Source organism: Heloderma suspectum, chromosome 11 (assembly GCF_057233095.1).
Source record: "Heloderma suspectum isolate Gila_16-S chromosome 11, 16-S_ref, whole genome shotgun sequence".
NCBI lineage: Eukaryota > Metazoa > Chordata > Lepidosauria > Squamata > Helodermatidae > Heloderma > Heloderma suspectum.
The window spans coordinates 3711406-3727295 of record NC_139468.1 but is presented as its reverse complement, the minus strand read 5'-3'; the positions used below and the strand labels follow the sequence as shown (position 1 = coordinate 3727295).

Sequence of the window (15890 nt, the reverse complement as noted above, 5' to 3'; positions counted from 1 at the left end):
TTTTTGTTTTTGTTTTTCAGTGCATTTTCTTCAAGAAATTGATATGTTTAACCATTCTTAGTTGCAGTGTAGAATGTAAATAGGAGCACATTTGAAGTGCAGGGAAAGCAATGGTTATGTAAGGACCTTCGTGGCTCATTTTGTCCGCATTGCTTCCTCTGTCTCTTCTCGTTGAGGAAACCTAAATGTCCAGTGTTTTGTAGGCTGCTGAATTCTGTTGGCTGTTAAGGAAAATTCATATGGCAGAGCACTTAAAGGCCCTGTGCTTTCCAGTTCCTGTTATGGCTGGCAATGTTGTGATGGAGTTTCTCATCCCACTTTGGGGGGGTTCTTCTGAAACAGCTTTCCCCACCCTGGTGCCTGCTAGATCTTTTGGACTACAACTACATCCGCCGTGCTGGCTGAGGACAGTGGGAGGCCTACACATCTAGAGGGGGCTAGGGTGGAGAAGCCTGGTCCAAAGCATGGTTTTTCAGCAGCTGGGTCTGGCTCCACTACTGGATCGCAGCCTGACTTAAGGGGGCTGCACCAGCAGCACTTACCACATACAAATATTTGGTAGCAGCTCTAAGATGTGAGCATACATAATGTATGGCTGTGAGAGCTGGACTATAAGGAAGGCTGAGCGCAGAAGAATTGATGCTTTCAAACTGTGGTGCTGGAGAAGACTCTTACGAGTCCCCTGGACTGAAAGGAGGTCCAGTCAGTCCATTCTAGAGGAAATCAACCCTGAGTGCTCATTGGAAGGACAGATACTGAAGCTGAAGCTCCAATATTTTGGCCACCTAATGCGAAGAGAAAACTCTCTGGAAAAGACCCTGATGCTGGGAAAGACTGAAGGCAAAAGGAGAAGGGGACGGTAGAGGATGAGATGGCTAGATAGCATCACCGATGCAATGAATATGAACTTGAGCACGCTCCGGGAGAGAGCGCAGGACAGGAAGGCCTGGCGTGCTATGGTCCATGGGGCCACGAAGAGTCGGACACGACTGAATGACTAAACAACAACAACTAAGATGTGAGTCCTCAAATGCATATTTCAACTAAAGGCGGAACCCCAAACATTGAAAAGGTTGAGGACTGCTCATCTAAATGGATTGGAACATCCAAAGATGCTAAGCACTGGATCGGTTTGTTCAATTTTTTTTAATGGAAGCATATTTTAGAAGTGGCCAGTGGAGGCTGGTGGCTCTGATGTCAGGGGAGCAGTGAATCCACTCCAGGTTTCAGTCAGAACCAGTCAGAACGCCAAAGGAGCCATCCAAGGTGCCAAGTGGCATAATAGGACAACTGTGAATCTAGTGCCTCAGTACTGGATTTGGGGTGGGTGCAGCGGAAGGCGAATGGGATGGGGCCCAAAACACCAGCATATTTCATCGTAAAGCTCTTACTGCCAGTAAGCAGGTTTTCGGAGAGGCATTTTGATCTTTCAGAATGGCGAGGAAATTGTGGAAATGCTGGGAAGCTGCCGAATGATTGGTGGTCAGGGGGAGGGAGCATGGCCATCTGGTGGGCCCCAAAGGGCTGGATTGGGGCTTCAGGTGGACCAGATGTTCAACACCCCTGCTCTAAGTACTTCCGCCAGTTCCCCATCTCCTCGGGAATAGGATGGGAGACCCAGAGAAGGATGGCTTATTGCAGGAAATACTTACCAGGGCGTTCTTCTTGCCCAGGCATATGAACATGTACGACCTGGAAGCTGCAGAGATCGGGCAACCCCATATGACCCATTCAGACCTATTGCTGTTTAAGAAACTTTCTTATTGGTCTGGCTGGCCTTCCTGTAGTTCCCTCTTTTGGCCAGAGCAGGCTGGTGGAGCATAGCCTAAATTCCTGCCTCACATCACCAGGCTCCCAGGTTTAAGACCCCAGTGGCTGTGACTCCTATCACAGGGCTTATGCCCACCTACGGCCGTGTTCACATGCAACGGTAAGCCAGAATTCTGGGGACTCCTGGTGTACTGTTCTGCCCAATCACTCCCACTTAGCTCCTCCTACCGTCAGGAGTTGGAGGAGCTAAACTAAGCAGGGATTGAAAGCTTAGCATTGTCTCTGAACCAAATTCGTTGTATCTCGTGTTATTAGTATTGTACGCTGCCTAGAGTGGCCGGGTAGCTGGCCAGATGGGCGGCTAATAAATCTAATAAATAAATAAATAATAAACCAGGGCTCCTGGCTGGTCACTCCAAAACATTCCAGAAATTGTACACAAAGAACAAACCCTGGTTTGTGGAACCGGCTTGTAAGGGGTGTAATGAACCAGGTGCCCCAGTTCGAATATGATGTCATACTTTCAGTTTCTGATTCCATGCAAGTGCTTCTGAGTGCAGGAATTGCTGAGCAGGAGCAGGAGCGCTGCCTGCGCAGATACAGCTCATGAACGATAAGCCAGGATTCTCCGTTGTCTCTGGCCTTGCCAGACAAGGGAGAGGGTGCAAAAGAAAGCGGAGGAGAAAAAGGCCACCAGGTTCCTTCTGTGGCTTCTGGTCCCTGGTGGAGGTCTAAGCAGCAGCAGCTGGCCTAGTCTTGCTCTTTCGTTCTTCATCTGAGGCCACACCCACAGATGGATCGTTGGTCGACAATAAAGACCCAAACCTTTTATTCTCTTTGCGAGGCTCAGAAAACAGGTTTTAGTTTTGGTGGATCAAGGCTTTAACCCAGCCTTCCCCAACCTTGTGCCCTCCAGATGTTTCAGACTACAACTCCTATCATCGGCTGGCTGGGGATGCTGGTTGCTGTAGTCAACACATCTGGAGGGTGCCAGGTGGGGAAGGAAGCTTTAACTGATCTTGGGCCTGCGTAGTGGATTCTACTGGTGGATTTTCCTAAGCACCTTTCTGTGCTGATTCTGGATGTGTTTTCCTTTCCCCACTGCCTCCTTTTGCTTCAGCCTTGCCCATGGTGGATTTATGAAGCCTATGCCTTCCAAACGTTTTTCTTTACTTTAGCAAACATGCTATGCTGCTGGTTGTGCAATATGACCTGGATGATGTAGGCTGAAAGTGTTTGGAATTCTGGGGTGGGCAGGTTTCCCATTCAGAAGTCCTACTTTTCAAGCGGTATTCATTCATTCATTCATTCATTCATTCATTCATTTGAAATCGCTTATTACTCATTCTTCACACGAAGTTCTCGGAGCAGTTTACACACTGAAGTAATTTAAAATCATAATATAACAATCCCAGCAATACAAACGCATTGCAGCGGCAGGGCAGGCGGAAATACCAGCACTACACCTCTTCTGTACATCAAAGAAGCTTTAAAAAGAAATAGAAAAACCTTAGCCTGGGCTATACCACTTCAGACTGTCGGTGGTGGGCATATGATTAAAGACTCCCTGTAGCATACATTCCTCGCACATAGCAGATGGGCACACCATATTTGGTTTTCTACACACTTTGAGTGCTTTTGTATGGAGGAGTGCTCATTCATGCAAGATTCCACCAGCAGGCTGAAGTGGTACAGGCCAGGTATAGGCGGAGCACCTCCTTGAGGAGTCTGTGAGATCTAGGCCTAAATTCCCTTGGAGGTCCAGAGTAGAAGGGAGAAGGAAGAAGTAGAAGTGTACAGATTTGCACTGGATATATGCATTTTCTGCTTTAGATGGCCATAGACGTCAGCCATCCTGGTTAGTGACAACCAGGAAGATGCCCAGTGTCAGTTTAATCTGACGCAGCCCTGTCCAGAAACAGCTGTCGGCAGAAGGCGAGCGTGATCCTGCTAGCGCCAAGAAAATGTCATTGCACATGCTAATATCGCATCCCTGGAATATCCCTGGGATCTCGGGGCTTGATGAAGGCTGACAGGTGTATGCACTCTTGCAGATATCGGGTTTTGTGCTTTTGAAAACAAAAGAGCAATTCAGGGGAAGCAGTTATTTTTTTAATTGATGTCAGGGTGTATGGGGGAGTATCGTTTCTGCAAGAATGCAAATGCAGAACATCCTTTTCTGGCTGTTTCTCTGGTGTCAGTATGAGAAGGAAAAGGGTTGAAGGGCCTGTACAGGAACAACGGATTAGTGGACAGGAACCCTCCCACTGTGGATGGGGTGAGATGGGAGCTTGAACCGGAAAGGGATCATGCTGGACTGACAACCAAGGGAGGGGGCTTCAGGTGGGGGATATTGTATTCTTTTTTAAAAGCATTGGAGGGGTCGATGGGGCTTAGTGGAAATGCAGGGTGAGCTTTTGATGGGGGCATATCTGGGCTTGGATTAGGAAGGGCTCCCCCCTGGATAAGAGGCGAGGGAGTAGCCAGGAAAGTGAGGGACTTACCCTATGATCCTTTCCCACCAATTTAAAATGCACGTGGGGCTGTCCTGGGAGACAGCAGAGCTGAGGGTCTGCATTGGAGCACATTTCCCCAACCTGGCGCCCTCCAGATGTGTTGGACTGCAACTCCCATGATCTCCAGCCAGCATGGCCAAGTTTGCACTGGTGCAATGGCTGGTTTGCTATGGCCCTGTTTTGCCATTCTTCCCCTGCCGCCCCCCGCCCGGATCACCAACCTATGAGTTGGGGGGAGCAGGGACAAGCCATTGATGCCCCACTCCATCACATCCCTGTCGCCAGCTTCATCGCCTTCCATGTGTTGGAAGGACAGACGTCTGCAGCGGAGAGGCTTCTCTCCTCAGGGATCTAAATCCGACAGGGAAGCTCTGGGAGCAAAAAACGGCTCCCAGCTGAATTCCACCTTCCCGACACATGGAGGGGGGGGACAGGGTTGCGCATCACTGCTGTGCCTTTCACAGTGTCAGAGGTAGAATACCTGAAGAAGATTTGTAAGAGAGGGCCTTCTCAGCGGTGGCACCCTGATTATGGAACATCTTCCCCAAGGAGGCTCACCTGGCCCCTACACTATTATCTTTTCAGCACCTGGCAAAGGTCTTTCTTTTCTCCCAGGCATTTTAGAGACTGAATTTCCAGAATGTTATGGCTGTGTGTGTATATACATTTATGTTTATATTATGAATGTATCTATCTGTCCCTGTGCTGTTTGTCATTTTGTACTGCAACTTATTCTTTTTGCTGTTTGTATTGTATTTTAGTCATGTAACTCCTTGTAATCCTCTCAGAGAACACTTGCTATAGGGCAAATTAAAAATGGAATAAATTAATCATAAATGACAGAAGAGATTCACTTAGGTGAGAGAGCTGGGGAATAGGGTGGGGGTAGGATACATCTAATTGAGTGGAAGATCTTTCTTGTTCATTCTCCAGCTCTTTTGGCTAATGAGTATTGGAAGCAGAAAAATTATTTATTTGTATAATACACAACCAGCTTTGATCTCTTGGGATGGAGCAGGCCCTGGTTCTGAATAAAAATGTTGGGGGATTCCGATCTCTGAAGTAGAGGTGATGCATTCTCATGGAAGATGGGTGTTTTGAATCCTGTCTCTTTCAAAACCATTTGGTGAAGGCTAGTAAGATGTCACAGCTTAACACAAAATAAAATAAGGCTGCAATCTGATATGCACTTATCTGGGAGTAAGTCCCATTGAACTCTATGGAGCTTTCTTCTGAGTTGGCATATATAGGCTTGCATTATAAAATACCTTGTGTGGTCCCCCCCAACAACCCCTGAGTAGGTTTTTAAACAATGACAAAATGATACATTGGAGCCTCTCTACAGGAACACAAAAACTGTGGAGAGATGACAGAAATTGAAGCCAAGGTGAAGTATGTGAAGTTGGCTCGATCGCTGAGGACCTATGGAGTCTCATTTTTCCTTGTTAAGGTAAGAGGGATTTGGGCTGGAACTGGGCTAAGTTGATTCAATACGATTGCTACTTGTAACGAAAGGCTTGCCCGCACCAGAAAATGACCCAGGATTTTTCCAAGTCAGGACTTCTTCCAGGGATTGCTGAAAACCTCAAATTCTCATTTGAGATTAAGGAATGGATGTCCACTAACCTGTCCTGAAGATTGATTTTTTAAAAATCAAAGGTAGCCATTTGGGCCATAAGTTCTCCAGAACCCATCATCAGACTAGATGGCAAATAAAGACAGGGTGGGGGAGGATGAGAGCTGGCTGATATTGAAGCCATGGAGTCTGCATTTAGTTACAGTCTTTAGGGGGAGTATGGGAAGAGGTAGCAGACATTCAAATTTGTCATGAAGCCAAATAAGAGTGAGGGCAAAGCTTCCCAATCCTTGCTGTGAATTGTCTTCTAGACATCATTGCATAGTCAAATCAGAGTGGCTTTGTGGCAGTGTTGTGAAGCCAAATTGGAGTGAGGGCAAAGCTTTCCAATCTTCGCTCTGAATTGTCTTTGAGACATTATCACAGTCAAATCAGAGTGGTTTTGTGGCATTGTTGTCAAGCCAAATCAGAGTGAGAGCAAAGCTTTGCAACCCTCACTCTGGCATTAAGTAATGCCTGGTAATGACAGGGAATGTGGCAGTGGTTGTGTCCACCAGTGAGCTGTGCAAACTCTTAACCCCTGTTTGCAGAGCCCACTGAAAACCACCTAAATGGGGTTCCATTTTGGCTCAACCCTAATGTTTCAAGGCACTTTCTCTGCTAGCTAAAATGCATGCTGTTCTTGGGGAGCCTTGACGATTTGCTGCCAACCAGTTCCCTGCAATTTTTCAAGCAAGTTAACCACCCTGCAAAGAAGCAATTTATACACAAGAGCAAAATGGCTCTCCCAGAGTGCTAAGTGGTGCAACTTAATTAGGCTGTGCTTTTTCAAATACTGAAATGACTTAGAGGTTCTAATAACAGGTGGCTTCAAACTGGCACCATTGCATGCTGTAGGAAGACAACAATTTTGGTGATTATTCTTCTGCAGTGGCATGCTGGGATGTGTTAAATTAAAAATGCATATTAAATTCCTTTAACTTTTTTTTAGTACTGACTAAAGCAATTGGTAATGGAGTCATTTCAGTAACCATGGCATGAAATGTCTAGCTGTGATAAATCTGTGAGGGGAAGGCAGAGAAAGCACCTGGAACTTGAGTTATTTTGCCTAACGAAGGCTCTGGTTAGAAGGATGTTTTGCATCTCTGCATTCCATGGATTAAAATAACTTGGAGACAGAAGAACATAATATAACGGCATACAGTTCTTGAAGGATGAGATCTGGGACTGTTGTTAGGATCCTGAGAATTGCATGAGCAGAGCTATTGAGGTATAGTGGTAGAAGTGTTGGACTAGGATGGTGGAGACCTGAGTTCAAATCCCCACTCAGCTATGCAGCTCACTGGATGTCCTTACACCAGTCGCACGCTCTCAGCCTAACCTACCTCTCAGAGTTGTTGTGAAGATAAAATGGGTTGGAGAAGCATATAAACCACCTAAGCTCCTAGGAGGAAGGATTAGATTAAAATGTCATAAAAAATCATTCATCTTTATATGTTAAAAAAGTAAGTTTCTAGACCACATGATTTTGAAAATTATCAGAAACCCTTGAGTGTTACTTATTTGAGGGGGTTAGACCAGGGGTGGGCAACATGTGGCCTGTAGGCGACACACACACACACACACACACACACAGCCTTCAGTGAAGTTCCCTCCACTGCCCACCACCACCAGATTTGCTGGGTTGAAATTGGCCCCCATAGCCCCTGAAGTTGTGCACCTCTGGTTAGGGGTGTATGGATTTTGTGAAATCCATTCCATCTGTGTTTTGTGGATTATCAGGAGCCTTTGGTTCCATCATCCTCTCATTGACAGAATCAGTTTTTTTCCAGTTTCCCGAATTTGTGCAAATTCACATTTGCGAAAATTTGCACTTGCAAAAATTTACAAATCCCTACCAAATAAACAAATCCCCCTGAAATGCTCATTTTCATGCTTTGGCCTATGGGGGAAATGCACATTTCCAGCCATTGTTGTTTTTTTTAATCTTACGTATATGACTAAAAGTTGCATAAAATTCAAGAAAGTAAAAAAGAAAAGAAAACAGTCCACAAACCTGCAGAATCCATGCAACTCAAAAAAAGCTGATCTACTGCAGAATCCACAGGTCCGATTCATGAACAAGGGAGAATGGATGGTGATTTCAGATAACCAGGGTGTTTGGGGTAAACAGGTTTTTCATAGAATCATAGCATAGAAGGGTTGGAAGGGGCCTATAAGACCATTGAGTCCAACCCCTGCTCAATGCAGAAATCCAAGTCAAAGCATCCCTGACAGGTGGCTGTCCAGCCTCATCTTGAACACCTCCAGTGTGGGAGAGCCCACCACCTCCCTAGGTCATTGGTTCCATTGTCGTATTGCTCTAACAGTCAGGACGTTTTTCCTGATGTTCAGCCACAATCTGGCTTCCTGTAACTTGAGCCCATGATTCCATGTCCTGCACTCTGGGATGATCGAGAAGAGATCCTGGCCTTCCTCTCTGGGACAGCCTTTCAAGTACTTGAAGAGAGCTGTCATCTCTCCCCTCAGTCTTCTCTTCTCAAGGCTAAACATGCCCAGTTCTTTCAGTCTCTCCTCACAAGGCTTTGTTTCCAGACCCCTGATCATCTACATTGCCCTCCTCTGAACCCTCTCCAGTTTGTCTGCATCCTTCTTAAAGTGTGGTGCCCAGAACTAGACACAATACTCCAGATGAGGCCTAACCAGTGCTGAGTAGAGGGGAACTAGCACTTCACGTGGTTTGGAAGCTATACTTCTATTAATGCAGCCTCAAATAGCATTTGCCTTTTTTGCAGCCACATCACATGGTTGGCTCATATTCAGCTTGTGATCTACAACAATTCTAAGATCCTTCTCACTTAGATTCCTGCATTGAGCAGCGGGTTGGACTCAATGGTCTTATTGGCCTCTTCCAACCCTACTATTCTATGATTCTGTGGTAGTATTGTTGAGCCACGTATCCCCCATCTTGTAACTGTGCATTTGGTTTCTTCTTCCTAGGTGCAGAACTTGGCATTTATCCCTATTAAATGTTATTGTGTTGTTTTCTGCCCAGCGCTCCAGCTAATCAAGATCACTTTGAATTTTGTTTCTGTCCTCCAGGGTATTAGCTCTCCCATCCAATTTTGTGTCATCTGCAAATTTGATAAGCTTTCCCCTCATCCAAATCATTAATAAAAATGTTGAAGAGCACTGGGCCCAGGACTGAGCCCTGCGGTACTCCGCTCATTACCTCTCCCCAGCTTGAGAAGATCCCACTGAGAAGCACCCTTTGAGTCCAATTCTGTAGCCAACTGTGGATCCACTTGATAGTTGTTTCATCTAGCCCACTTTTAGCTGGCTTGCTAATCAGAATATCATGGGGCACTTTGTTGAAAGCTTTGCTGAAGTCAAGTTATATTATGTCCACAGTACTCCCACAGTCCACAAGGGAGGTTACCTGGTCAAAAAATGAGATCAGATTCGTCTGGCAGGACTTGTTCTTGACAAATCCATGTTGGCTTCAAGCATTGTTTTCAAGGTGCTTACAGTGATTGCTTTATAATCTGCTCCAGAATTTTCCCAAGAATTGATGTCAGACTGCCTACTCTGTAGTTCTCAGGTTTGATAGCATGCCTTTGTATTAATTGCAATGCTGAATATCTTTGCTGAGTCTGAAAAAATTTTTGTAAGTGGCCGTTCAAACAAAGCATAGATACAAAAATGCAGTGAATTTTCTTCCTTCAGCCGCAGATCTTGGATTCAGTTTATGTCCCCTTAAGCATTAAGCTTGTGTGATGCAACGAAATTGTATTACTTGATAGCTAAGATATCGCATCTCTCTTCCAACATTACTGATTACAAGGGATTTGGAGAGCTTCTCCTGATTAATTTGCTTTCATATGAGTCATCAAACCTGCTCATTCAGACTAATTGAGAGTGTGCAAGTTGATATTTTCCCCTCAAAGCCCTCAGCCCTTCTGTTGTCCACCTTGCAGCCCCTGAGCAGAAACGCAACTTGCATACAGTCTGTGTGTTTTTCCTTCGCAGGAGAAAATGAAGGGCAAGAACAAGCTAGTCCCACGTTTGCTGGGGATCACCAAGGAGTCTGTCATGCGTGTCGACGAGAAGACCAAGGAGGTCTTGCAGGAGTGGCCCCTGACGACGGTGAAGCGCTGGGCGGCCTCCCCGAAAAGCTTCACTCTGGTAATTGATTTGTGTGCGGAAGGTGAAGGGGATGAAAGAGGGCAGGGGGTGTTTCATGGTGAAGGAGGTTCCACTCAGTTGGCAAGTCTCCTTTGGACCAAGGCCTTGGGGCCTAAAGCTGTAGGTACTGGTGGCACTGGCGCACACAGGCCAATAGTGTCCCACAGTGCCGGCTTTTGAGGGCCTTTGGGCAAGGCACCCTTGATGGCCCCCCTCCCTCAGCGAGTCCACCTTCTCACTGCCATTGTCACCAGATGTTATTACTCCTTGTTCCCTTTCTCATGACTGCTGCCACTCGCTTGCCTGACAGGCAGAGGGCCAAGGAGCAAGTCGGCAGCAGCATCTCCTGCTCCTCCTTCCCACCACCACCATTGTCTGGGCCAAAGCATGAGGCAGGTGAACAAGCAGGTTGCAGTGGTGAAGAGGAGGAACCACTCCTGGGGGCTCTTGCAGTGGGCCCCTGCTGGGGTGTGGGCCCTCGGCAAGTGCCCCACCATGCCTACCCTTGACGCTGGCTCTGCGTCCCAGTTTCTTTAACCCTTTTGTCTAGGGTCAGTCAACTTAGACAAAAATGTATAGCACCGGACGGGGCCGCAGTAGCTTAGTGGTTAAGACGCTGAACTGCAGACTGGAAGGTCGGCAGGACAGCAGTTCGAGTGCCGCGTGACGGAGTGAGCCCCCGTCTTCAGTCCCGGCTCCTGCCAACCTAGCAGTTCGAAAGCAAGAAATTGCAAGTAGATAAATAGGTACCGCCTCAGCGGGAAAGGTAACAGCGTTCCGTGCACCTCAGTGTTCAGTCATGCCGGCCACATGACCACGGAAGCGTCTTTTTGGACAGCGCTGGCTCTTCGGCTTAGAAACGGGGATGAGCACCGCACCCTAGAGTCGGACATGACTGGCTGGGGACACCTTTACCTTTTTACCATTATAGCACCGGACAGTAACACAGGCCTATTTGGGCATTCTAATCCCACGTGTAATTAGAATCATGTGAGGGAGAGCCGGGACAAGCGTGCCTACTCTGCCCCCTCTGTCACTATTGCTGTCCATCAGTTGGAGGGCGACTCTGCAGCGGAGAGCCATCTATGTTCCCCACACGACTGAGAACCCTGTTCTTTCAGGGTTCTAGGGGCCAAGCTACACCTTTTTAACTCCAAAGTAAGTGCAGGACCCCCAATATGGATTGGGACCACAGTGGGGGGAGGGTGAAAGCCCCCTTATCCTCCATGTGAGGACCTGCCTCTGCCAAGGGCTCATCTGTATGGCCCTGGAGGTTTCCCCTCTGCTTCTCATCTGTAAAATGGGACCAATAGTGAGTGAGTCTAAAACAACAACATCTTATTTCCCTAGGATTTTGGCGAGTATCAAGAAAGTTACTACTCAGTACAAACCACTGAAGGCGAGCAGATCTCTCAGCTAATTGCAGGTTACATCGATATCATCCTCAAGAAGGTACTTCCTGAGATGTTTGTTGGGGAAATGACATTTCCACGCAGTTGTGTTAGGAAGTGGGCTTAAGCTTGCGAGTTCAGAGTTGGGTCAGTGGTCTTTGCTGATTGTGTCAATCAGTCTCCCACAGCACTGCTCTTATTATTATTTTTAAGTCCCTTTGATTTCCCATGGGCAAAATCAGTATGTACGTAAATCTCTCCCCTTGAAATCAGGTGTTAAACTTTGGGTGGGTCATGGTCTTAATAGGGGACTTAGACAACATATATCGCCCAGGCAAACGATGCCACTGTTGCAAGATGTGGCAGCATCCTTTTCAGGGCCTGAGATCCACAGAAGCAGAACACTTTTCCGGTGCTCCCAGGGGGACTTTTGCTTCCCAAACTGCAGTTCTCCATGGCACCTTGCAAAAGGCTTTGGCAGCGGAAGGGAGCTCTGCTGTTCAGAGGAGAAACAGAAGCTCACGCTTTTGGGTGCGCCTCAAGTAGCTCTTCGGATCCCAGCCGAGATAAGTGAAATGCCAAAACCACAGGAAGGTGCAAAACTGGGTCAGTCAGGCTGTTGTGCCCCAGAAAGGCAAATTCTGCTGTTGCCGCAGAACACTGGCTTAATGACATGTTCAGTGACAGTCCCAGCTGTCTGCCCATAGCTGTAGAACGGGGCACGCAGGGACTGCTGGCAGCAGAGAAAGGGTGGGTGTGAAGGGCCATGGCTAACCCTTCCCCTCCTGTTCCTTTTTCCACCAGCCAGGATTCCAGGTGAAGGGTGCTGAAGGGGAAAATGGCAGGTGAACAGGAAGAGTTGGGCGCTCTCTCTCCCTCTCTCTCTCTCTCTCTCACACACACACACACACACACACACACACACATGCCACCCACTAGTTATCTGCTTCCAACCATCCTTTCTCCCCTCTGCTTTGCAGGTATTCAGCAGAGACCCAGATCTTGGACCAAAATCTATTGCCAAATATGTAGCTCTAGCCCAGGGTGGGCAACTTTGGGGGGTCCAGGGGCAATTTTCTCCCCACCCCCAGTGGCTGCACTCCACCAGGCACCAGGGGGAAAATTGGCAGCAAACCACTACAAAGTGCAAAACGGGTCAAATTTAGCCTGTTCACATGCTAAATGTGACCTTGACAGCACTCTGCAGCTCTAAAACTGCGGTGTTTTTTTCCTGCTGGATGTCCACAGCTAAAACAAACCAGAGGGCGTCGTGATGCACGTCTGCGGGCAAAATGGTACTCAGGGCTGTGTAGGGTTGAGTCTGCAGCCAGCGTTTTCGGGGGGGCAGCATATTAGGAGAAGCAGGTCTTCGCTTGTGAGATGGAATGGATTTTGTGAGAAGAGGGCAGTGACGATGAAGGGCCTCTTCGATCTTTCTTCTTCTGCAGAAGCAAAGCAAGGACCGATTTGGACTGGAAGGGGATGAGGAATCGACGATGCTGGAAGAATCTGTATCACCTAAAAAGTACGTTTGCACACATGGAAGTGAACAAGAGTTCTACTCTGGTGTAGTATATTGGCAAAGCGTACAAGCCGAGAGCCAGGAAGGCCTAGTTAAAATTTTGCCTCTGCTGTGGTCACTATGTGGTCTCTGGCAAAGCATTATTCCTTCATCCTTCACTTCACCCATCTTCAGAATGGGAATAAGTCGTTTTATTATCGTGTTGCTGTTGTTAATTAACAGCATTGCTTGGTGACATGAACCCCTTGCCATTAATGCCTCGTCTGCGGCCTCATGACTGCTGTGACTGCCGGCTTCGGTGGCACCTAGGAGTGGGAACTGAAGACCACGGCAACCCCTTGTTCAAATCTGACCTTCTTTGTATGAGTTCTTTAAGCCACTATTCTCTCAGCCTGACTCCTCCCCGCCCCCTGCAATGGTGAATAAATACTGACTAACCTTACAAGGTTGTCACATAGATTATTGAGATAAAGTATATGAGGTGTTGTGAATGCTAAAGAGGAGTGCCCAGAAGGAAGATTGGGATCTCCTGGAAGATCACTGGCTGCTTTGTCAGAAGTTGTCAAGAGTTTATACATCCCATAGTTCAGCCCTCCCCCCACAAAGCTGGTATGTATTGGTCTGCAATTCCCAGAATCCCCCAGCCAGCCATGTGCTGGGTAGCTTACCAATAGCATCAACAGAAAGGGTCACATGTACACACCCTCACTTAGGGTGCTGAAATGAAGAAAGCTTGTGGGGGGCGGCAGGGGCCAGGAGTGGATTTTTCACGAGAAAGGACTGTGAGCCAAGTTTTGGGACTGGAAACAGGACAATTAAATTGATCAAGGGGCTGGAGCATCTCCCCTATGAGAGAAGGTGACAACAGCTGGGATTGTTTAGCTTGGAAAAAAGGAGCATCAGGGGAGACATGGTAGAGGTCTACAAAATCATGCATGGTGTGGAGAATGTGGAGAGGGAGATGTTTTTCTCCCTCTCTCAAAATGCTAGAACCCAGTGGGGTCCTCCCATGAAGCTGAGTGGTGGGAGATTCAGAACAGATCAAAGGAAGGGCTTCTTCACACAGCACAGAGCTAAATGATGGAATTCGCTACCACAAGGTGGAGTGATGGCCACCAGTTTGGATGGCTTTAAAAGGGGGTTGGACATATTCCTGGAGGAAAAGGCTATCCGTGGCTACTAGTCTTGGTGGCTGTGTGCCATCCCCACAACCAGGGGCAGTATACCTGTGTAGACCAGTTGCTGGAAAACATGGGTCAGGGGGTGCTGTTGCACTCGTGTCCTGCTTGTGGGTTCCCAATCAACAGCTGGTTGGCCACTGTGCGAAGAGAATGCTGGACTAGATGGACCCTTGGTCTGATCCAGCAGGGCTGTTCTGATGCTTTTGTTTCCTGGGCCATGTATCCTGCTTCTTAATCCTGTTCACTTGAGCCACCGCTTTGCAGCTGGCTCCCACTAGGGAACCTCAACATTCCAGTAAAAAAACCTAAGTAGTTCCCACAGATCTGAAGTCTGCCCACCTGTGCACCAAATCACGATATACCAACATTTATTATTACTACTTCAGCTCAACTTTTTGGGCTTTGCGGGGCTGCACTCTTTTTTCATGAAATGTACTTTGTATCACTGGGCGCGGTGTTTTCCCTCACTGAAATAGCTCCAGTATTTTTGCACACGCTTATAAGTTGCTGTGTGTTTAAGTGCAAAAACAACAACAAAAACACTCACCTTAATGGCTTGGCTTAATTGCAGTTTCTGGCCATGGTGATTTCCAGTGAATTCTGGCTTTCATTTCTTTGCCATTTTGAATTCTGTAATTCCAGGCTCATAACTGCCCCAGGCAGTGTGAATTTGTCAGCTGATCAGCAGCAGCACAGTCTGTGCGTGAGAACAGCTTTGTGAAAACGTGATGCAGGGGGCAGCCATTTCTCTTGCCCCAATTAATGTAGAGGCAAGCCAAAAAAAAAAAAAGCCCATCCTCCCTGGAGGATACCAGCGGGTGGATTCCAGTCTGTATTCCTTGGAATGTTGGGGCTCCTTGGAAATGCATCAGGGGTTCCTCAGTTAGAAGATCATTAATGGCAGGCAGACAAGGCTCCTTGCAAGACGAGGGATAGCCGATCTTTCTCTGCAACAGCCTTCCCCAACCTGGTGCCACCCAGATATGTTGGGCTACAAGGGAGATGTAGTCTAATACATCTGGAGGTACCAGGCTGAGGAGGCTGGCCTACAACGTCCAGCCAAGCTCTAAAACCAAAGCACAACAGGGCGAAACGTACTTAACCTTCAGTGTAATGTAGTATAGTCCAGTGGTCAGAGCAGGGCAGGGGAATGTGTGGCCCTCCAGATGTTGTTGCCCAGCAACGCCCAGCATCCCTCTCCATTGGCTGTGCTGGCTGGGGCTGATGGGAGTTGCAGGCCAACAACACTTGGAGGGCCAGGTGTTTCTCACCCCTGGGTTAAAGTGTAGGTCTCAGGTGCGGGAAACCGTTCCCCACTTAACTGCGAAGCTGAACTGGAAACTTTGGGCCAGCCAATCTCTCTCTCTCTCTCTCTCTCTCTCTTTCTCAGCCTCACCCACTTCACAGGGCATTTGTCAAGCTAAAAGTGGGGACCATTTATCTGAAGACGAACAAGAAGAACGGCAAAGTGTAAAAAATGTTACTAATAAAAAGGTCATTGGCCAATTCTGCACTGTCCATTGCAGGTCGACCATCTTTCAGCAGCAGTTCAACCGAACGGGGAAGGTTGAGCACGGCTCCGTTGCGCTGCCGGCAGTCATGCGTTCGGGGTCCACCGGGCCAGAGACATTCAACGTTGGCAGCATGCCTTCGCCCCAGCAGCAGGTGACAGTTGGCCAAATGCACAGAGGTCACATGCCCCCCCTGGTAAGCAGCCTCCAGGCATTCTATTGCTGTTGTCCTTTAGCG

General features: G+C 47.7%; 1 protein-coding gene across 1 annotated transcript in view; it reads left to right on the top strand.

The window, feature by feature from the left end:
* TLN2 (talin 2) overlaps positions 1-15890 on the top strand; it is a 215501-nt gene that overhangs the window by 112457 nt on the left and 87154 nt on the right. The window contains exons 10-14 of the mRNA XM_084816675.1: positions 5632-5736; positions 9892-10047; positions 11398-11499; positions 12887-12963; positions 15668-15848. Coding sequence (XP_084672801.1) covers positions 5632-5736; positions 9892-10047; positions 11398-11499; positions 12887-12963; positions 15668-15848 — 621 coding nt within the window. The remainder of the gene's footprint in view (positions 1-5631; positions 5737-9891; positions 10048-11397; positions 11500-12886; positions 12964-15667; positions 15849-15890) is intronic.